The sequence below is a fragment of the Apodemus sylvaticus genome, chromosome 9 (genome assembly GCF_947179515.1).
Source record: "Apodemus sylvaticus chromosome 9, mApoSyl1.1, whole genome shotgun sequence".
Taxonomy (NCBI): Eukaryota; Metazoa; Chordata; class Mammalia; order Rodentia; family Muridae; genus Apodemus; species Apodemus sylvaticus.
This window is the reverse complement of record NC_067480.1, coordinates 34492797-34514739: the sequence shown is the minus strand read 5'-3', so window position 1 is coordinate 34514739 and position 21943 is coordinate 34492797. Positions and strand designations below refer to the sequence as shown.

The 21943-nt window shown below is 42.4% G+C and overlaps 1 protein-coding gene across 2 annotated transcripts in view; it reads left to right on the top strand.

Moving 5' to 3' along the window:
* The window catches only part of Acsl3 (acyl-CoA synthetase long chain family member 3), a 46274-nt gene that overhangs the window by 15240 nt on the left and 9091 nt on the right, over nt 1–21943 (top strand). For both annotated transcript variants that reach the window (XM_052193098.1, XM_052193099.1), the window contains exons 2-8: nt 9068–9485; nt 14777–14954; nt 16177–16286; nt 17240–17378; nt 19311–19461; nt 21317–21440; nt 21662–21733. In XM_052193098.1, the coding sequence (XP_052049058.1) occupies nt 9108–9485; nt 14777–14954; nt 16177–16286; nt 17240–17378; nt 19311–19461; nt 21317–21440; nt 21662–21733 (1152 nt within the window). In that variant the 5' untranslated portion in view covers nt 9068–9107. The remainder of the gene's footprint in view (nt 1–9067; nt 9486–14776; nt 14955–16176; nt 16287–17239; nt 17379–19310; nt 19462–21316; nt 21441–21661; nt 21734–21943) is intronic.

Here is a 21943-nt window from a genome sequence, read left to right as displayed (position 1 = left end):
TAGGTCCTTGATGGCAGGCCACGGAAATGCCTGATTGCAACAGAAAATGTAGGTACTGGCGAAGTCAGAAGAATGGAGTAGAACTAGAATTGGACCACATTAAACGATTCTGTACTATTAAATACAAACCATTTTGTGTGTGTGTGTGCAGAGAAGGTAATCCAGAAACATTAAGGTCTTTTATTGGTTTTTGTGTGCATACTGGTGCATGGTGTTGTGGAAGTTAGGACAACTTATGGGTGTTGGTTCTTTATTCTACCTTGCAAGTCCCCAATATAGAACCTGGGTTGATAGGTACTTGGTAACAAGTGTTAGCTATCTCTGGCCTAAGCATTTTTAATGCCTACGGGAAGTGCTTAATGACCTAACCAGGCACCAGTGTACATGTCCAGCCTATTGAGAGTTTACTTTCCCTGAAGGGCAGGTTTCTGGTTTTTTTTTTTTTTTTTTGAGTTTGTATGGTTGAGCAGGTGCCAGCCCAGATGGGCAGGTCTGTCTACTATTCTGTTCTCATTATGTAAATCTGAACTTTCATATTGAGATTAAAAAGTGAAAAACATTTGCATATCCTAAGTATTTTTTCAGTGAGAAATGTCTGTATTGCCATTTCTTGCTTTAATTATGAGCACTACACAGATACTTATTTGGCCTTTAAAAATGACCTTAGTTCTAAAATAACTTCATAGGCCCATAGCGTGGGGCGGCTTCCGTTCTTCCTCTTTCTTTCCCGACTTCACCCCAGCTCTGCATGTATCTGCAGATTTAATGATCTACATTGAAGGTTTTTTTTTTGTTATAGAATGTTTAGTAATATTTGGTAAATTATCAAATGTTCCATTTAACGGTTTACTAATTGTTTATTTTATTTTTATTTTATTTCTGTGTTTTGCTTTTATTCAGATTGTATTACCATGATGTAGGCTTTGTTACTATAAAACTAAACATAAGATTAGAAATACCATTTGTTCTTGTTGACTTGATCTCTGGCCTGGATTCCTGCTGTTTGAGGCAGGAGGATGTTGTTGAATTTCTTCTAAAATGAAGCAGGAAGTTTTAGTTAACAAAAAACTAAAACCAGGATGAATGCCCCTTAGCGTTGACTGTAAAGTGGATCGAAACAGGCTCTCGTGGTCTAACCCAGCTTGGTCTCTCCTGCTACAGCGTGGTGAGCGGTTTGCGTGATTCTTTTAGTGTTTTTTTTTTTTATTTTCTCTTTTTCTCTTTTTCTTTGTCATTCTTGAATACACATGCAAGTAAGCACTCAACTTAGACTGAAGTATATATAATTTTTTTTTCCCCGAGACAGGGTTCTCTGTATAGCCCTGGCTGTCCTGGAACTCACTCTGTAGACCAGGCTGGCCTCGAACTCAGAAATCTGCCTCCCAGAGTGCTGGGATTACAGGCGTGTGCCACCTCCACCCGGCTTAGTGTATATAATTTTAATGTAAGCATATGGAGTCATTCTTACCTATCTGTACAATAATTTGTGGAGTATTTATTTTTTATGTACTCACTGTTAGTATTTCTTTAAGTCATTTTCTTACTGTATTATGTAACTTTCTATATTACTAGGCTATTGTAGAACTTCATTATTCACTCAAACTATACTTGACATGAGCCCTGATGTCTTAGGCTCTTAAAAATGTTTAGTTTGTGTATTATTTTATAGGCATGGGGGCAAAACCCAGTATGCTGGAGCCCTGGGGGGAGGCAGTGACTGCTCAGATGATGCTGGGGGTGTAGAGGGAGTAGTGTAAGTAGGAAGAATCAGAGTGGGCGGTGGCTGAGGCTGAGGCTGAGGCTACAGCACAGAACCACAGGCCTGGGCATTCCAGTATCATGACCATTGTTTTACATAGCCACTCTGCTGCTGCTGCAGCTGCTGCTGCTCTCCTATTGACTCCTCAGTACTGGGGGGAGGGGAGTGTCGGTGAGTGCAAAGCCAGCCCGCCCTGGCTTCTAACAGGATGACTTTGAACCTCTAAGTCTAGTTTGGAAATGCATGCGCATTGTCTCAAAACCCTCACAGAAAAACAAAAACTTCCAAAACTTTGAGCTGTTACAGCTTTTGTCTACAATGAACTAGTGATTAGAAACTATTATTTCCTTTATACACTCAAAGACAAGTATACACAGTTGTCTTCTGTAGAACATGCCTACCTTACTTTTTCACATTGTATTTTGCTAACACTTTGTTGTTTGAAATGTTTATATTTTATCTCTGGCCTTTGGATCTCCTTCCTTCCTTCCTTCCTTCCTTCCTTCCTTCCTTCCTTCCTTCCTTCCTTCCTTCCTTCCTTCCTTCCTTCCTTCCCTCCCTCCCTCCCTCCCTCCCTCCCTCCCTCCCTCCCTCCTCCCTTCCTTCCTTCCTTCCTTCCTTCTTCCTTCCTTCCTTCCTTCCTTCCTTCCTTCTTTCCTTCTTTCCTCCCTTCCTCCCTCCCTCCCTCCCTCCCTCCCTCCCTCCCTCCCTCCCTCCCTCCCTCCTTCCTTCCTTCCTTCCTTCCTTCCTTCCTTCCTTCCTTCCTTCCTTCCCTCCCTCCCTCCCCTCCCTTCCTTCTTTCCTTTCTTCCTTCCATTCATTTTTGAGACAGGGTCTCTGAGTAGCCTTGGCTGTCCTGGAACTCACTCTGTAGTCTAGGCTGGCCTTGAACTCAAAGAGCCAGCCTCTGCTTCCCCCAGTGCTGGTATTAAAGGTGCGTGCCACCATTGCTTTTTAATTTTCTAGGAAAGAAAATGAAAATTCAAAAGCAAAGTTATGTTTCTGCTTAAAACAGCCTTCATTTAAAAAGTAACACAGTTCACTTTAATGGGTATGGGGTTCATGGGATACTGAATGTATTACTTGCCTGGACTTAGACTTATTAAGACACAAGCAGTTAGATTGTCATATAATCTAGAAGCTAATGTTCTGGGAGTATGCATGTATGTATGACTGTATGTTATATATTTGGCTCTCACTTGCAGAAAATGATTAGCCTATGTATATGGAGAATACAAAGTGCACATAGTTTTAGTTATTATTGTCTTAATACACCGGGCACTCAATTATTGACTTGTTGAAACAGCAATCCCAGCAGTTGCCCTCAATGATCGATGAGTACCTGGCTCCAGTCACTCTGCTTTTTACACTTGAGTTAGTTCAGAGAGGATTACACATGCCCTGGCATTCCTCTCCATTCCTTCCCTCTTTAAAGGCATATTCTCATAAAATTATACCTTTGAATGGGGGAAACTTCAATCTGCTTTTGCATATAGGAGTGTGGATTGTGGCTTGAAAAGGTAAATTAGAAGAATAACAATAGATTTTCTTGGAGCAAGCAAGTTGAAACAAGGTGATTCAGAACTCAGTACTTAAGTGTAAGTATTTCTGTTTGTTGGTATGTGTGCGTTGTGCGTGTGTTAGTCGCAGGGGACAACAGTGGACCACTGCACTTTGGAGGGTACTGCCATGTCTTCTGGCTCTCAAGGTTTTTTTTTGTTTGTTTGTTTTTGGATTTGGTTTTTTTTTTTCGAGACAGGGTTTCTCTGTGTAGCCCTGGCTGTCCTGGAACTCACTCTGTAGACCAGGCTGGCCTCGAACTCAGAAATCCTGCCTCTGCCTCCCAGAGTGCTGGGATTACAGGCGTGTGCCACCACCGCCCCGCCTCTTCTGGCTCTAAGGAAGCTTCTTAAAAGAACATATTTGAAGAGATAGCCTAAGTAGAATTGGTCAAACTATGTGCTAAATTTGATTTAAATGCATTCTCTGCTTGTGGGATTCCAGTGAGGTCTAGAAAGTAGCTTTCAACATGTGTTTATAATCTACTGATATTTAAATGTTCAGCATTGAAGTACTAGACATGAAAGATTATATATATAAGTACTTATATATAAGTAGGCATGGCCACTTGCATTCTATAGAAACTGAAGAATATACAGATTTGTAATTCAAACACCTAGAAGGCTGAGGCAGGAGGATTGCTTTGAGTTAGAGTGATTGTCTCACTGAAGCTTATGAAGAGAGCTCAAAATAGAGTAGTACTGATTTCTATCAAAGGCTAGTTAAGTCTCCTTTTATTTTCTTACAAATTATATTTTTGTAAAACCAAGCCAGATTGATTGCTGCGAGTGGGCTGGTGAGGGGCACCTTTGGGCCTCAAGGCTCTGGGCTTGCTGTGCTTTGCTGGCCTGTGGGGCTTGCCTTGGTTGCACAGAACATGTTGCTGCTGCTTCAGGAGCTGTTACTGGCTGTTCCTTGAATGAGTGATTTCTTTTCTTGTGCTTCCTGTTACTTCATAAGGGACGTATGGATAGATACATGACTTCACTCTCTTATATGAACCTAATAGAGTGGCAAACTAATAGTGACGAGAAGCCTAGCTGGAACCAGCTTGTGGGAAATGCGCAATAGGCTTGAAATATGCTAACGAACTAACCCTCCTGATGTTATTATATATTATATTATATCCTGATGCGATATATATTATAACGAATTAACCCTCCTGATGATGATTATAAAAGAAGCTTCCATTTTCTATAAATGAGAATTAGGAACATAATGTAGCATTTAGTAAATTATTGAAAGTTACCTGGAATTTGGCTTTATAAGCTTAAATGCCTAAGAGTCAGGTTGAGCTAGGGTGTGGTAGCACACACTTTTAATCCCAGCACTCAGGAGTCAGAGGCAGGCAGACCTATGTGAATTTGGGGCCACCCTGGTCCACAGAGCAAGTTCTAGGACAGCCAAAGCTACACAGAGAAACCAGAAGAGTGAAGTTGAATGGACTGTTTTCTAATAAACAAGTGTGAGTGCTTAAGTTAAGAATACTGGATGGTAGTTTTTTTAAGCAAAAATTAAGTCATATTAGCAGGTGTATTGCATTTTGCAGTTAACATAGGGATTGTCCCATGTTTTTCTTGTTTGTTCCTAGCAGGAGTTTTGTGGGGAGCATCTACGTCTGTTTAGTCTTGCAGTTGAACCTGAAGCTTTAGGATTTTAATTACTTACTGTATTCCATGCAGAGTAAGTGGGAGCCTGCACTAAATGGGAGCAAGCCCTTGTTAGCATTGTTAGAAAAGGAACAAGTATTGGCTGGAGAGAGAGCTCAGACCACTGGCTACACTTCCAGAGGTCCTGTGGTCATGTTCCCAGCACCCACAGTGTCTGTAACTCCAGGTCCCGGGCAGCTGATACCATCACAGCAATGCATTATAAATTAAAGTTAAATTACAAAAAAAGAAAAAAAGGAACAAGTCTTTTGAAGTTGTTTCTTTTTTTAATTTGTTATCAAAGTAATATTGTCAGTAATAGTACTCAGTATCTTATGGGACATATCTAAACAAGCCCTTATATGGTTTTAACTGCATGAAAGTGAACACTTTTTACACTGCTTTTGTGCTTTCCCAGAGCCCTATTTATACCTACTGCATTTTACATTTATCCTCATTTTAATTTTGTATATTAAATGGTGACAGATGGGTGAAATCAGGTATAAAAATTTATTTCTTGATAATTAAACTTAATTAGTGCTAGAGGTCAGGCTACTATTTTGCCAACTCTAGGAAATGTTTAATTATAGAGTAACCAACCTTCTCATAACTGCTTGCCTGAGATTTTTCTTTATTTTTGGCAGTAAAGGTTCTACATCTTGGGAAATTCTGCTGTGACCAGCAAATCAGGATGGTTGTCATCTTAATTTTAGCACTTTGTACTAGATTGGAGATGGGAGTATGGTTGACCTGTGATGGATAAGGCATCTACTTCCTTATATTGGATAGTTCATCAGTTTCTATAAAATGCAGATGACTGAGGAAAACCTCCAGAAGTAGTGAAGGACCCAGGTTTTTGATTAAATAAAAATTAAGCAAAATTAAGTTTAGAGGAGAATGGCTATATATACTAGTCACTGCTCTGCTGCTGTGAAGGAGGTGACACCATGACCAAAGCAGCTTAATTTGGAACTTGCTTAGCGTTTTAGAGGTTCAGTTTGTTGTCATCATGGCGGGGAACATGGTAGCATTCATGACGCTGGGGCAGCAGCTGAGAGCTGCAGACATCCTAATCTCAGGCCAGGAGAGGAAGAGAGGAAGGCACTGGGCCTGGTGTGGGCTTTTGAAACCTAAAAGCCACTGCTAGTGACACTTCCCTGGCAAGGCCACACCTCTAATGTAACAGTTCCAGTGTTCGGTGATTAAACATTAAATATACAAGCATGTGGGGCGTTCTTTCTGAAACGACTACACTAGATAATACCATGTTATTAGGATATGTCTGGGTTTTTTGCTACTCCGATGTTCTTGGAATACCAAGATCATTTGTTTTCATACTTCCATTTATCTGTATAGAAGCTTCCAGTACCCACCCACCCACCCACCCACCCACAAAAATCCATATTCTGTGCACTTGTCTTCCTAAAAAAACTGTCAGGCAGCAACAAGACAAACATCAGCTTGAGAAGGTGAAGAGTCCAGGCTCAGTTTGGCTTCCCACTGTGCTGAATAGCAGCTTTGGCTCTCTTACTCTGCAAGTTAGGCTGGCTGGCTGGCTCCTTCTTAGGATAAATGTTTTGAGAACTTCATATGTAAATATGGTATTTACATCATTTACCCCCTTAAAATGCCTACTGTCTTTCCACACTCATGATCTTTTCAATTACACACACACACACACACACACACACACACACACACAGAGAGAGAGAGAGAGAAAGAGAGAGAGAGAGCTTATGGGAGTTCGCCTGCTGAGTCCATTTAGTGTTTGTTTGATTACTTGGGATTGGATAATCTGTCAAGGCCCTCATCCCTGGAGAAGACTGATTCTGTCTTCTGTAGGGGTAGGGCCTTTTGAAATTTTCACCATTCACATTGGCATGACCGTTGCTGTTGAGATTTGATATGGTACAGGTCTTGTTTAATCAGCCTTTTTTTTTTTTTGATTTTTCAAGACAGGGTTTTTATGTATAGCCCTGGCTGCCCTGGAACTAACTCCGTAGACCAGGCTGGCCTCAAGATCTGCCTGCCTCTGCCTTCCAAGTTCTGGGATTAAAGGCATGCACAACCACTGCCTGGCAAACAGCCATATTTTTAAGATTAAATGGGTGCAGCTTTCTCGTCATGTATAGAAGGCATCTCACAGATGATGTCCAGGTGTCCAGGGGGCACTTACAGTCTTTCTGTCCCCCTTTGCATGATGTTCTCTAAGTCTCAGGCTTGTGCTATAGATGTATCAGGTGAGCTGGGTACTGTTCTCTGCATTTTGACCAGTGTAATGGTGTCCCTCTGCTGCAGAAAGAAGCTTTGATGGAGCTACACCTACTGTGGGTACAAGGATAAGTATTTACAAAGTAGTTAGAAACGGTAAGAAAAGGTACTGGTCTAGGAAAATAGCAGTCGTAGGTTCTCCTTCTGGGCTCTTAACTGTTGCAGCCACGGTACTTGGCTAGCTTTACAGCTAGTCATGAATTCATTCTTACTGAGTGGGCCTTAAGTTCAGATAGATAGCTGTGGTTGCCCTGGGTTTAAGCGCCACCATTTTACCTTCCAGGCTCTATCGCTACTCTCGTCTGTGGTTTATAGGCATCATAGCTGGGTAGGACTGCTGGTGACTCTTCTCCCCTGGCAGCCTGCATAGCACCTGCAGATGCTTTGAGAGCTGGTCCTCAAGGAGGAGGCTTCCTGTTCATTTCCAACTTGATTCTTCTAAGTCTTGGGCCTGAAGTATGTGGTGTTTTTGGGAGACTTCCAAAGACACTAGCAATAGATTATATTATTGGGAATTAACTCTCCTGACCAACTTGTAGGTTTCCTTTGTCTGGCATTGGATTGTTGTCAGATAGTACATGGCTCTAGGGGAGAGCATTATTACCTCAAGTGGCAAGTGGCATAACCTCATTCAAAGTATATATGAGTTCTTATCTATACATATACTATATACATATATTTGCATATATATGAATGTATTTCTAACTTAAGGTTTTCCTATGGCTTCCAAGCATCCTTAATGTATTAGTTATCCATCCTTTCCCCTCCTCTCCCTCCCTCCCTCCCCCACCTTCCTCTTCCAGGTAAACCAGACCCCTCCCAGGTTTCCCATTTCTCCCTTATAGCATTCGTGTCCCACCATTCCCCTCCCCTATGGAAGTGCCTCTCCCCATGGTCTCTTTACTTCTTGGTTTCTGTGGTTACTACAGGTTATATACTCATGTCTGAAGATTCAGAGATAAAATCTGTAAGTAAGAGACAACATGCGATGTTTGTCTTTCTGAATCTAGGTTCCTTCTCAGTATGTTTTTCTAGCACTATCCATTTACCTGAGAATTTTGTGATTTTATTTTTCTTTATGACTGAGTAGAATCCCATTGTGTATACGACACAGCACGCTTTATCCGTTCACCAGTTAATGTGAGATTTTCATTTTCTAGGTACAGTGACTAGAGCAGGAGCGAGCGTGCTGAGCGAGTGTGTGGAGCAGGCGCTTGAGTCCTTTTGGCATGTGCCAGAGTGCTCTAGCCAGGTCACATGGCAGCTCTTTTAGCCCTTGGATTATTCTCCACACTGATTTTTTTTTTATTTATATAATGGCAGTACCAATGAAGATCAGGAAATTGGTGATTGCTAAGGACACATAGAAACCATATGCTATTGTCTTCATAATTTGATCTATAAAAAATGACCAATATGCAGAACCTCCAAGGAAAGTAAAAATACAGTGTACCTGCTTGCCGTTCAGTCCTTGCTACTGCAGAGAGTACAAATGGGGCTCCTGGGGAAATTGCACTTGTCTTCAGTAGCTGATGCTAGTGCAGCAGCAGAACAGGAAGTGGGCAAGTTTGTGGTTTGCTTCTGGTTACCCTCACTCCTGGACGCATTTGTGAGGATACTTATGGTTAGCTTGGAAAGACTACTTTAGTTACAGTATGTAGACTAATTTCGGGGTTAGTAGTTAGCCATATAAATGCACTTAAAATTAGGATATTACTACAGAGGGCCAGTATACTAACCCTGGCCCAAAGAAACTCTAGTTGCCAGGCTAATATAAAGAGTTTTTTTAAAATGTGATTTTCAATTGATCTCTTTTTCTTCCTTCTAGGTTCTCGTTGAAATCTGTTAATTTTATTTTTTGAACACTTATGAATAACCACGTATCTTCAACACCGTCTACTATGAAGCTAAAACAAACCATCAACCCCATACTTTTATATTTCATACATTTTGTAATATCCCTCTATACTATTTTAACATACATCCCATTTTATTTTTTGTGTGAGTCAAAACAAGAGAAACCAAACCAAGTAAAAGCAAAGCCAGTCAGTTCAGAACCGGACTCTGCATTCAGGTCTATCAACAGTGTGCATGGCTTGGCTTCAGTATTGTATCCTGGCTGCGATACACTTGATAAAGTTTTTATGTATGCAAAAAACAAATTTAAGGACAAAAGACTATTGGGAACACGTGAGATTTTGAATGAGGAAGATGAAATACAACCAAATGGAAAAATTTTTAAAAAGGTAAGATGATCTCTACTGCTTTGAATCCCTCCATATTTGCACCCATGGGTCTCCTGTCCTTGTGCTCTTAGCATTGTGGGAAGTGTGGTCTCCTGTACCTGGGAATTGCTGGTGTTGATAAAGTCTTTCCAGGACTTTAGATTGCTTTCTCCCCTCTGTCCTCACTCACTGACTTGACCTATTTTCAGAAAGGCATGGAGAATGTGCCCTGGTATGGGACTCTTGAACCTGATATCTCCAGTGCTTGAGGTAGAGCATCTAGGTAGTTCGGGTTGGGGAACTTGGCACCATGTGACTTACAGCTGGTGCTCATACCTTAGTCTTTTGGATATGGCAGTTGCATGTCTTAACATTTTGTTTACCACTGTGGAGAATCTTGCCATTGACTTGAAACAGAGACAGGCTGTCTTACAGAGAGAGAAGTATTGTGGTTAAGAGCCTGGCCTTTAGACTTAGGTCTGAAAGTTTGAGTTTTTTGGTTTTGCCACTTACTAGTCTTGTGGCTTTCAAAAGGTTACTCTATGAGTGTGGAATGAGTATTTATGAGGCAAGCTGTTGTAATTTTTATCAAGTTCTTTTTAAAACTGGAAGTAATCTTAAGGGTTAGATGATATCTGTGCTTCAAAGATTAGAGCATTGGAGCACAGATGAGTTAGTGACCTACCTGAGGATCCTAAAGCTACCAATGACAAAGCTGAGATTTTGAACTCGGCATGTCAACTCCAGAAGCTCACACTTTGTAGCTAACTGCAGATTGTAAGAGAGAAGAAAAACATTGTTTATGTTATTTTCTTACTATTTATCTTGAAGATAGTTTTCTCTCCATATAGTTCTGGCTGTTTTGGAGCTCTATGCAGATCAGACTGTTCTCAAACTCATGTATCTGCCTGCCCCCAAGGCATGCGCTTTTAATTCTTTATGCCAGAACTTTGTGTTAAACATCTGTGGTTTATCAGTTTGTTCAGAAGGCTCTATATAGATTGACAAAAACATATTTTTCTTGTCTAGGATTAGATACTTTGGGGACCTGGAATTAATTTTTAGGCTTTGCAGATAACAAATGAATCATACTACCTGTTGTTTGTACCTGAGTGTGCTGTACTGTCAGTTGGCCAAGACCCGAGTTTGTCTGACTGGGAATGGGCTTCAAGCTAGTGAGTTAAACAAGCTGGCCCTGCACCCACCTACAAGCTCTTGGTTCTTGTTATAGCCTTTGTGTGGTGGCAGGAGCCACCACATGTAGTCTTTGTTTACATTCCAAATGATTTCTCCTTTCCCAGTTCCCCCCTCCCCATATGTCCCATAAACCTTCTTCTCTCCATCCATTCTCCAATCACCTCTCTACATGGATATTTACAATTGTGTGTGTCACTCCACGGGGGTGACCCTTCCCTGAGGTTACTGTCAGGACTAGGGATATAGCTCAATGGTAAAATGCTCACCTAAGGTTAAAATGAGAAAGTGGCTCTCAGATTCCCCGAGAACTGTTCTGTCAGGAATATTGAACTTGTTTCCATGTGTAACAAAAGTCTGACTGAATGATGAGAGCAAGAAGAGTTGTCAAGGCTCCAGTGTTCCACACACTGAGCAAACTGTCCAAGTCCTTAACAGTAATAAAAACATGCAAGTTAATTCTGGCATGGATCTCACATTCTTACACTAGAGGAAGAGAGATCATATAGTGTGAAAAGCAGATTGGTGCTTGAGCCTGCTTCAATAGGTCTCAGTTAAGGTGAGACCCGAATAAGATCTAGCAAACTTGGGTGAATAACCTGGGCAGGAAGAGAGAGTAGTGGGTCCCAGACGAGATTGAGCTCAGTCAAGTGTAGTGCTCGGGGTGGATACTCTAAGATCCCAGAGAGAGCATCTTCTGGTTCTGTTTTAGCCTCCCTCAAGAACAGAAAGGATGGGGTTTATAGGAAGCAGGCTTGGGGTTTGCAGGGGTGACAGCATATGGCTTCCAGTCCCCAGGGCCTAAGTGCTACTGCAAAGGCAGAAAGCCGCAGTCTGAAGTTAAGGAATGGCCTTGTCTATAGGGTTGTAGGGAGTAAGAGTGGTATGTGTTATGGAGAAGACACCCGGGATGACAGTAATGGAAGTGAAAGATGGCTGGGCTCAGGCACTGTTTTGTAGATAGACTCTGGATAGTCTTAGAAATGAGATTAAAAATGAGTGTACGTTAGAGTAACGTCAGTTACTGTGTTAAGCACTTGGGTGTGCTGTCCTCTGCTTACATAGGAATGATGAAGGGACAGGCAGGGGAAAGAGGGTGACTGAGAGAACGTCTATTTTGATGTACCTGTTAGAAACCTTGTTGGATAGATGGTTGTATTGAAGAGCTTTTTGAAGCAATCCTTGATGACTAAATGTTTTTTTTTACCTGTTGAGCCATCCTGCTAGCCGTTTTATAATTTGAGATACATGGTCTTTGAAGAATGATTCTTGTTTTGAGTTCTTTTAGCTGACAAAACTTTCTTTTTCCTCATTCTCCTTAATTTTTCTGTTCATCTTTTCTCAGTTTTTTTCCCTCCCTTGGTAGTCAATATTTGGGGATAGAGAAGACAGGAAGAACATTTTTTCAATTTTCTTATCATGTTTGGATTGGATTTTCTTTTGGTTTCTCTGTGTAGCCCTGGCTATCCTGGAACTCACGGTAGACCAGGCTGACCGACCTCGAACTCAGAAATCTGCCTGCCTCAGCCTCCCAAGTGCTGGGATTAAAGGCGTGTGCCACCACCGCCTGACCTACGTTTGGATTTTCATTTAACTCGGGCTTCATCTGATTACTTGTTAGTATGATACTTGACATTGAGACTTAAGGAAAGCTGAACCCACTGTAAAGACCCCGGGCATGTTGGTTTTGATGTGGTAAGAGCCACTAGGATAACAGTACCGCCCTGTCACGCAGAAACTCCGAAAACAGAGACTTGCTGCCCAGGAAACCCAGAATCAGGGAATCAGGAAGGCATGCCCAGATCCTAGCACTCACTGTCCGCAGGGTCTCAAGATGGTACCTAGTGAGCTGGTGATGTCACTTGGATGGTAGAGTGCTTGCCCAGCATGTGGAGGGAGAACCCTCGGCTGGGTTCCCAGCAGTGTAGAAAACTGGATGAAGTGGAGCATGCCTGTAATTTCAGCTCTTCCAAGGTTGGAGGCAGAGAGGATCAGAAGTTCAAGGTTACCCTCTCACAAGTGCAAATTCAAGGCCATTCTAAATCTTCTCAAGACCCTGCCTGGGGGGTGGGGTGGTGGTGGTGTGTGTGTGTGGGGGGGGGGGAATTAGGATCTGCCAAAGGCTCAGTGTTTTCTGTAAACCAGGAAAGTGCTTCTTGAGGATAGCTACTAAAAGAAACTGGCAATGGTGTCACAATGACTTAGTAAACGAGTGCTACATTCCCATCCTAACACTTAGACTTGGAGAGTAATGGATGGAAATTTTATAACTTCCCTGAGTCAACAGGGCAGAGCAGAGAGAGAAAGCGACTTATTAAGAAGATCTGTCTACCTCTCTCTTTATTCTTCTCCGCAGTATTTGCCTAGAAACCTGATCTTCAGTGTCCTAGAGAAGGAACAAAGAAGCCCTTGAAATATGATTCCTTCCTTCTTTCCTTCCTTCCTTCCTTCCTTCCTTCCTTCCTTCCTTCCTTCCTTCCTTCCTTCCTTCCTTCCTTCCTTCCTTGTTTTTATTTCTGTTCTGTGATAGGCTTTCACAGGCCTAAGCTGGCCTGAATCCTCATATGGCCTGGGCTAGCCTAAGACTCCAGACGATACTTTTGCCTCAGCTGAGTGCTGGAATATAGGCATGGGCTATATGTGATTATTGATTTTAGAATTGTGATGATAGTGATGTCAGATGGTGCTGTCATCAGAGTTTATGTATTTGTGTATTGGGTAGTATGTTGGGTGATTTTTTTGCCATGTAAAGTCTGTCATTTAGGTTTAGAATCTAGCAGGTGGAGTTTACAGTACTTAGTAACTATAATCTTGCACATTTAGTCCACGTTTTCTCCTGTCTTCTCAGTCATACAGAGCTCCTTTTGTAGTCATTGGAGCTCCCATGTTGAACATTTCCTGGGGGTGCAGAGCAAGGTGAGAGTTTGGGACCTACAGTTAGGGACCTACAGTGTGATCTTATGTCTGTCTTGAGTAGGACACCAGAGGGCAGCGTTGATCCCTTCTCCACCTAACTGCTCACAGAACTCTCTTGAATGTTGTTACAGTGTTAGAAATAAAGTGGTCAGATGGTTTTGTTTTTTAGTTATATGTGTATGAATGATTTGCCTACATGCATATCTGTGCACTACTTGTGGGCCAGGGCCTATGGAGGCCAGAAAGAATCCTCTGGAACTGGAGTTATAGATGGTTGAGTTGCCACATGGGTCCTGGGAATTGAATCTTGGTCTTCCCTGGCCATCTCTAGTCCCTGGTCAGATGACTTAAGATGCATGAGACATAAAGGAGCATGGCTGTGCTTAGAAGCCAGCTGTATGTATTTGTAGTTTGCTTTTTGTTCAGTTTTTGTATGCAATGGAGAATTCCTGGTTGTGTTTTAGTTGAAAATCCCTGAAGAAAAATATGCTAAGCAGCTTTAAAAGGAGCTTATTAATAAGTTAAACTTGAGGTTATCTTTGCTTCTTTGTGACAAACCCAAATGAAATACTGTAGGCTAGTTAGGTGTTGGAGGCTTCGACTGAGGGACGCTGAATACCTTCACTGAGTCTCCACCTGGTTGTAGAGAGACTTTTTACTTTGCTTATTGTGATAGGATAATTAATTCAGGTTAAATGGCCATAAATATTTCTGTGAACTTGGTAGTAGGGTCACTTTCTTTTTATAGATCACATACTGTCTGTTTCTGAAATCCACAACGTAATCTTCTGCTCTAAATGAAGAATTAGTTCAGGGCCGTTTGTCTAAGAAATGATTCAGTCACATACTCTGTGCTCCAGGTAACTTCAGACTTTTGTGACCTTTTTCGGTTTTCTGAAATAGAGCCTCAGTGTGTGACTAAGCTGGTCTTGAACTGTATAGATCCTCATGTTTTAGCTCAGTTCTAAATACTTGTGAAAACCAAAAATAAAGCCAGCCTTCCCCTCATAGTTAAAGCTTAGCTAGCATAGGGTTTGGGTTGTCAAGGGCAGTGTCACAAAGCTAACTGTTAAGATACATCTTCACTTGAAACCAACATGTTTTATATTCACATAACTTTCTGACTGTAAAGTTTGAAATTTTTCTGATTTCTTTTGATCACAATAAAAGATATTTGTGTTTTTTATACTTTGCTATATCAGGTTATTCTGGGGCACTATAATTGGCTTTCCTATGAGGATGTCTACACTCGAGCCCTTGACTTCGGAAATGGGCTGCAAATGTTGGGCCAGAAACCGAAGGCCAACATCGCCATCTTCTGCGAGACCAGGGCTGAGTGGATGATTGCCGCGCAGGCCTGCTTCATGTACAACTTCCAGCGTGCGTAAGATGGCACCTGTCAAAGCCTTCTCTCTTTCTTGTTTTGTTTTTTAAGACAAGGTTTCTATATAGCCCTGGCTGTCCTAGGACTTACTATATACACTGACCTCAAACTCAGAGAGCTACTTACCTCTTCCTACTGAGTGCTGAGATTAGAGATGTTCACCACTACACTGGGATTAATATTTCTTAATAGGTTAGCATTCTGATACTGAGTTTTACCTTTATGTCCTTACTGACAGAGTGTGTGTTAGGGCTTGATATTCACTTGTTTCCCTCCCTCCCTCCCTCCCTCCCTCCCTCCCTCCCTTCCTCCCTCCCTGTTTTGGACCCAGTTAGTCAGATTTTTTTCGAGACAGGGTTTCTCTGTGTAGCCCTGGCTGTCCTGGAACTCACTCTGTAGACCAGGCTGGCCTCCAACTCAGAAATCCACCTGCCTCTGCCTCCCAAGTGCTTGGATTAACGGCGTGCGCCACCACTGTTGGGGCCCTTAGTTGGTCTTTTGAGCCAGGGTTTTAGTGTAGCTGGATCAAGCTCGGGGTGATGGAGGATGGCCTCCTTCCAGTCCCCAAGTGCTAGGACTATAGACCTCATCACTACTGTTTTGTTGATGTGATACCTAAGATCTGCGTCCAGTGTGCTGTCTTACTGGCTTGTCCAGTGCTTCTGCACCTGTGGGTTGTAGTCCCTTTAGGGGAAGAACAGCCCATTCACAGGGGCTGCCTAACATCATTTGAAAACAAGAGATATTTATATTATGATTCATAAGAGTAGCAAAGTTATAGTTATGAAGTATCAACAAAAATGATTTTATGGTTGGGTCACAACACAGTCCTATATTAAAGGACTGCAGCGTTAGGAAGGTTGAGAACCAATGAATGGGCTCGCCCCATTTCACCTTTTAGTTCCAAAGCAGCCAACAAGGAAGGTTTTGACATTCTAGGATGGATATAATTTCTTTACGCTATATTAGTCCTAGAATATAGTGAAGATGAAACATACATTAAGACTCTTGACTTAAAATACTAGGACTCTTGAGAAGGTTAGAGGAAGCTGAGTAGACAGGATACTGATTAGAGCCTTAGGTGCACAGCCGCAGTAGCTCGCCCCGGCTGTCCGTGAGAAGGGGCACTGCGTTATGATTCACACGCACTTGCAGAGGTGCTGCTGCGCGGTAGCTGTCTGTGCTGCTTATGTGTGACCCGTGTTCTCCTCCTTGTAGTTGTCACACTGTATGCCACTCTGGGAGGTCCAGCCATTGTTCACGGACTGAATGAGACAGAGGTGACCAACATCATCACTAGCAAAGAACTCTTGCAAACAAAGCTGAAGGTGAGGACCACAGTTCCCTTTAAGAGTCTGATGCTTTGACTTGTCCTGTGATGAGCCATACTGTGTTTTTCCTTTAGAATATAAAAAGTGCACATAGACCATAGGTAAAGGTTGTTAATATGCCAGTGTTGAAAGGATGACCACTTTTTATTGTATATTGTGTATAATTAATAGTTTTGCATGTCTATCATTTTTGAGTGCATCTGCATGCCTATATGTAGTTACATGTGCCACAACACACCTGTGAAAAGTCTGTACAACCTGTGGGAGTTAACTCTCCTTTCATCATGGGGTTTCTTGTGTCATCAGACTTGGTGACAAGTAAATGTACCTCCTGAGCCATTTTGCTGGTCTCAACATTTTATATTTACATCATGTATGTGTGTTTTACCTGCATGCATGCCTATGCACCATGTAGGTAAAGTGAAATGCTTGCCTTTGTAATCGCAAGGACCTGGGTTTGACCCAGAACTCTTATTTTAAATGCCAGCTGTGGTCATATCTGCTTATATTCCCAGTACCAGTTGCTAGCAGAACATGTGGGTCCCTGGGGCTTACTGTTTTTCATGGTGCAACCAGAGCACCTTGAGGAGGGTTTGGAGAACATCTAAGGACCACCACCAAAAGTTGTCTTCTGTCCTCCTATGCATGCGCACACAGACAGGCAGACATGCAGGCACGCATGCACACACCTCTAGAAGCATTTCAGGTATCCTGTATTTATATGTCCATTTTGTGGAGCAGTAACTTTGTTGAGGACTTTATCAAAGAAGATTGTGCTACAGACTAGTGAGTCTTCCCCTCCTCTTCCCCTCCCTCTTCCTTCCTTTCCTCCAGCCTCTCTCTCTAGCTGTACCATTTAACTTTTGGAGCAAGAAATCAGTTGGTGCCTCAGAGTCCCAAGTCACTCAACTGTTGGCTAACAGGTCATGATTGTTATTGTGTTTCTTCAGGATATTGTCTCTTTGGTTCCTCGTCTGCGGCATATTATTACTGTTGATGGAAAGCCTCCAACCTGGTCTGAGTTCCCCAAGGGCGTCATTGTACACACCATGGCTGCAGTGCAGGCCCTCGGAGTGAAGGCCAACGTGGGTATGTTGTGATCATTCCAGATGTGCACGCTCTGCCACCTTGTTCTCTAGAACTCACCAGAGCTTAGATTCCAAGACAGTTTTCTAGACTGTAACTGTGGAAATGGATTCTTCTCCAATTACTTTTACGTAACCTTCAAAGAAAGAAGTAAGGAAAATGCCAGCACTTATTTATTCTTAAAGTATGGACTGGGAATGTAGCTCACATGCAGTGTTTGCCCAGCCTGCTCTAAGCCTTGGGTTTGATCTGCAGCTTTGCAGAACAGAGGCCTCGACAGCACATTCCTGTCATGTCTGCACCAGGAGGTGGAGCAGAGGGATCAGAAATGGATCATCATTGACCTAGAATCTAGCCCAAGGGCAGATGGGCTACACAAGACCCTGTCTGCAAAACAATGGCAACAATAACCAATAGCACTAGTGTTTATTTGAAATAAATTAAAATACTTTTACATCATTCAATTTTCCGTTCCCCCTTTCTGTAAGTTTTGAGTAGTTTAAAGTAACTGCTTTAAATTTATCCATTAGAGTTAGAGTCTTAGCTAGAGGCCAGGAGTCCTCTTTTTCACTTATCTCTCCTTTTACTTGCCTTGCGTAGTTTTAATCTTCCAAATCACACAAGGCATAGACACTTTCAGAGTCATAACTTTCAAAGAAATGAGCATCAGAAAATTAGACTGCAGGTCTCTGAGATGTCGTAATAGTATTGCCTCTGTAGTGGGAAATTAGGTGATTCTGATTAGGGATGGGATAATGCTGTCATTATGGGAGATAACAGGACTGATGATATTTGAGCATATTTATTGAGTTGTAGGTACTCAGTTTCTCTGAGTATTCAGAGAATGTTGACCAGTGCAATCTAGTTACAGAAAGAGAAAAAGAAACTATGCATATGTGGCTCATGGTGTGAGGGAAGGGGGCATCCTGGAAGAGCACTCTCTATAAGAAGCCACTGTTCATTAGTCTGGGGTGAGTGTAGGCAGGTGGATGGTGCTGTCATCTGTTTGTCCCCTGTGCCTTTTCTGTAGTGTGTAGGTTGTCGATCTTAGGCTTGTAGTCTTGTGGCTACAAACAGGCAACACTGAGCAGCCCTGGGTGCTGAGCACAACCACCAAGGTCATCTCCTGACGCAGGGACACGTTAGTGAGCGTGCAGGTGTAAGGGTTCAAGCCCTTTATCCAGAGGAGCTTTTGCTCCTCCTTCTTTTTCATTCCATTTTTAATTTACATAGCCATAGCAGCCAAGTTTGTATAGCTTCAAAGTTACTTTTGCCACAGATGATGGCCTGCCTCTGTTGAAAAGGGCCTTTCTTCTGATCCCAGGGTGTGAGCCAGTCCTCCTCAGTGCTTTCTAAGGCTGCCTGTGGTTCTGCGTGCTGCTCCACTGGTGCTTAGGGTTACTCCAATCCTACCATAGTGCTAGTGTTTATAGATGCCAAGCACATTTCTTTCTACTTTAAGGCCTTTGTACTGGCTTGTTTACTGCCCCCTCTCTCCCTCCTTCCTTCCCTCCCTCCCTCCTTCCCTCTCTCCCTTCTTCCCCCTCTCCCCCCATCTCCCTCTCTCTCCCTCTCTCACACATATCTACGAAATGGAACATGATCTGTTTGAATTGTTCCAGAGCTTACCATGTGGCCTAGGCTGGCATTGACCTTAGGATCTCCTCTTAGCTTCCTGAGTGTGGATTTGCAGACATCGCCTCTGTAGTGGGAAATGTCCACTGCTTTTACTTCTCTGTGACCTCCCCACTTTGCTCACCTTATTTAGGTCTTTGCTGAAGTTAACTTTACAGAGGCCTTTGCCAGGATGCTGCTTTTTGTTCCCGTATTCTTCATGCCTCCGTATGCGTTGACTGCAGTGTGCATGTTAAAAGAAAATTGCTCATAGAGCTAACTTTCTTCTTTTTTGTTTCCTTTTCCTTTTCTTCAATATAGAAAAGAAAGCTCACAGCAAACCACTGCCCTCAGATATTGCAGTAATCATGTACACAAGTGGCTCCACAGGAATTCCAAAGGGAGTCATGATCTCACACAGCAACATCATTGCATCTATAACAGGGATGGCGAGAAGGATTCCAAGACTGGGGTATGTCATTGTAAAACTCAGAGTGACTACATATTTGTAGTGGTTAAGAGTTGAAACATTTGTACCATTTTACTAGATGGCTAAGTAAGGTATTCTCAGGTGTCTATGAAAGAAGAAATTTTAGAGAACATTAATAAGTTTTAAAAGTCAACATGTGTGTGTGTGTGTGTGTGTTTGTGTTTGTCTAGCCACATATATGTGTCTGTATGTAAGTGCCAGTACCCAAGAACCCGTGGAGGCTAGAGTATCAGATGCCCTTAGAATTGCAGGTAGCTGTGAGTGCCTAGCAGGGTGCTGAGAACCAAACTAGGTTAAGTTGTTTGACTGCATTGTTAACTGCTGAGCCCTAGTTATATTCATGTGACTTAAAATAATAGTTTAATTATTTAATATTGATAAATGAAAGCTTTAGCTGACTTCGTAATTTTAAATCCCTTAAAATTTTAAGATCATTTCAGTCAATTAGTATTGCTTCTTTATGTACATAGTTGTTTTTATATATAAATGTCCTTCTGGAGGACAGATGAGTTAACCATTGTTAACTGGTTTGAAGTTGTACTCTTGTGCAATCGGGAGAATGTAATGGAGTAGGCAAAAAAAAAAAAAAAGGGCCGGAGACAGCAGACGGGGTTAGAGGCGTTCCGGCAGGCCTTGAGAGATGGAGTCAGCACCCGATGACTGTGTTAGTGTGCTGCTTGGCTGTCACTGTACCCTTGTGCAGACATCAGGTACTCAGTCATGGGCAGTCATGGGCAGTTAGCTGTGGAGCTGAGCTTGGGAGGAGAGCTGGGATACTTGAGCTGCACTTTCCCTTGCGACTCTACTCAGTTTCTCTTCATGTTGTAGATACGGGGCCATTCATAAACAAATATGAAACATTTTCCTGTATATTTAGGTATACTTTTGGATTTATTACTAGCTCCAACTCCTAGAATAGGCATGCCATGGCTGTTCTGTGAGAGACACCAGACACCAGCTAACTCCAGAGTTTATCTCCTCTTTTCTTGTGCCTTAGCACTTTGCTTCTGCAACAGACCACATTCTGAAAGTGCCTGCCTCCTTGGTTTTGGGTTGGGTTGTAGTTGTTTTTTCTGTCTGTTTTATCTCTACCCTATCAGCAGGGACTTAGGTGCTCAGCTGTGCTCCATGTGTCTGTAAGCATGCTGTAGCCACTTCTGGCAGACAGCTCCCATGACCTTTTGTAGGCATAATTTTTATTTTTTTGCAACCTTCTTTTTTAATTAGGGTTCAACCTCTCTAGCTCACCACCCAGCAGAGGCAGTGGAAGAGAAAAGTTATTAGGATGTGGGGAAAGTGGACCTGTTCAGCAAGAGCTCTTTCAGGGCTAAGCTCCATCTTCTGTCTTAGCAGTTTTGTACTATATCAAATACCAAATATGACTCAGCAGCTGCAGACCAGTTCCCTAGGCAGGTAGACAGCACACACAGACTGGCAGCCGCAGTTCAGTCCTCTCAGCAGGCAGGCACCAGGCACGAACCAGCAGCTGTAGTTGAACCATAGAGAAACAACAACGCTCGCTGAAGTGGCAAGCAGCTTCAGGAACTGCATGAGCAGTGCTCGGGCAAGTTTCTCTCAAAGGCAGCCTAGCCACAGTTGAGCTCAACAGTGCTATGTAAGGTGAAACAATAGATGTGAGTCATTAGGAAGGAGAGTGAGGCAGAGCAAACCACAGCAAAGCTCATCTCCCACTGCCTGTGGGGTCATAGTTATACTCCTTCCTCAAGAATCCATGTGTCCCAGCAAAACATCATTTGACATAACTAACTTTCCAAAGATCTTTCCAAAGATCTAAAGTTTCCGCTTTAACCTTTGCTCTCATCTGCCTTTCTTTCAGAGAGGGAGATGTATACATCGGGTATTTGCCCCTGGCACATGTTCTAGAATTAAGCGCTGAGCTTGTGTGTCTTTCTCATGGATGCCGAATCGGTTACTCTTCACCACAGACATTAGCAGATCAGGTAAATCACATTACCTGCGACTCGAAATACTAATATTTTTAACATGTTTTCCCTATCAGTTTACATTGTATTTTCAGTTGTTTTAAAATAAACTTATTTGCCTTGTATGTCTAGAATATAACTACACTGAAGGAGTAAATATTTGCCTTTGAGCTAAGAATGTCATTACGCTTTTAAGTTAAAGATCTTAATGTAGTTTTTTTTTTTTTTCTGTTCTATAGTCTTCAAAAATAAAGAAAGGAAGCAAAGGCGACACATCCGTGTTGATGCCAACACTGATGGCCGCTGTCCCGGTAAGAACTGCCCGCCACAGAAGATCTGTCAGCTACAGGTCGTGGGTGGCAATAGCACTTCATTTAAAACATTGTTATTTGATCTAAGACTTTTAGTTCTGATAAAATACATCTTAGAGATGATTTCATGTTTTGGCAGTGGGGTAGCTGAATGGGTAAGGTGCTTGTTATGCAAGTCTGAGGACCTGAGTTCAATTCCTAGAAGCCATG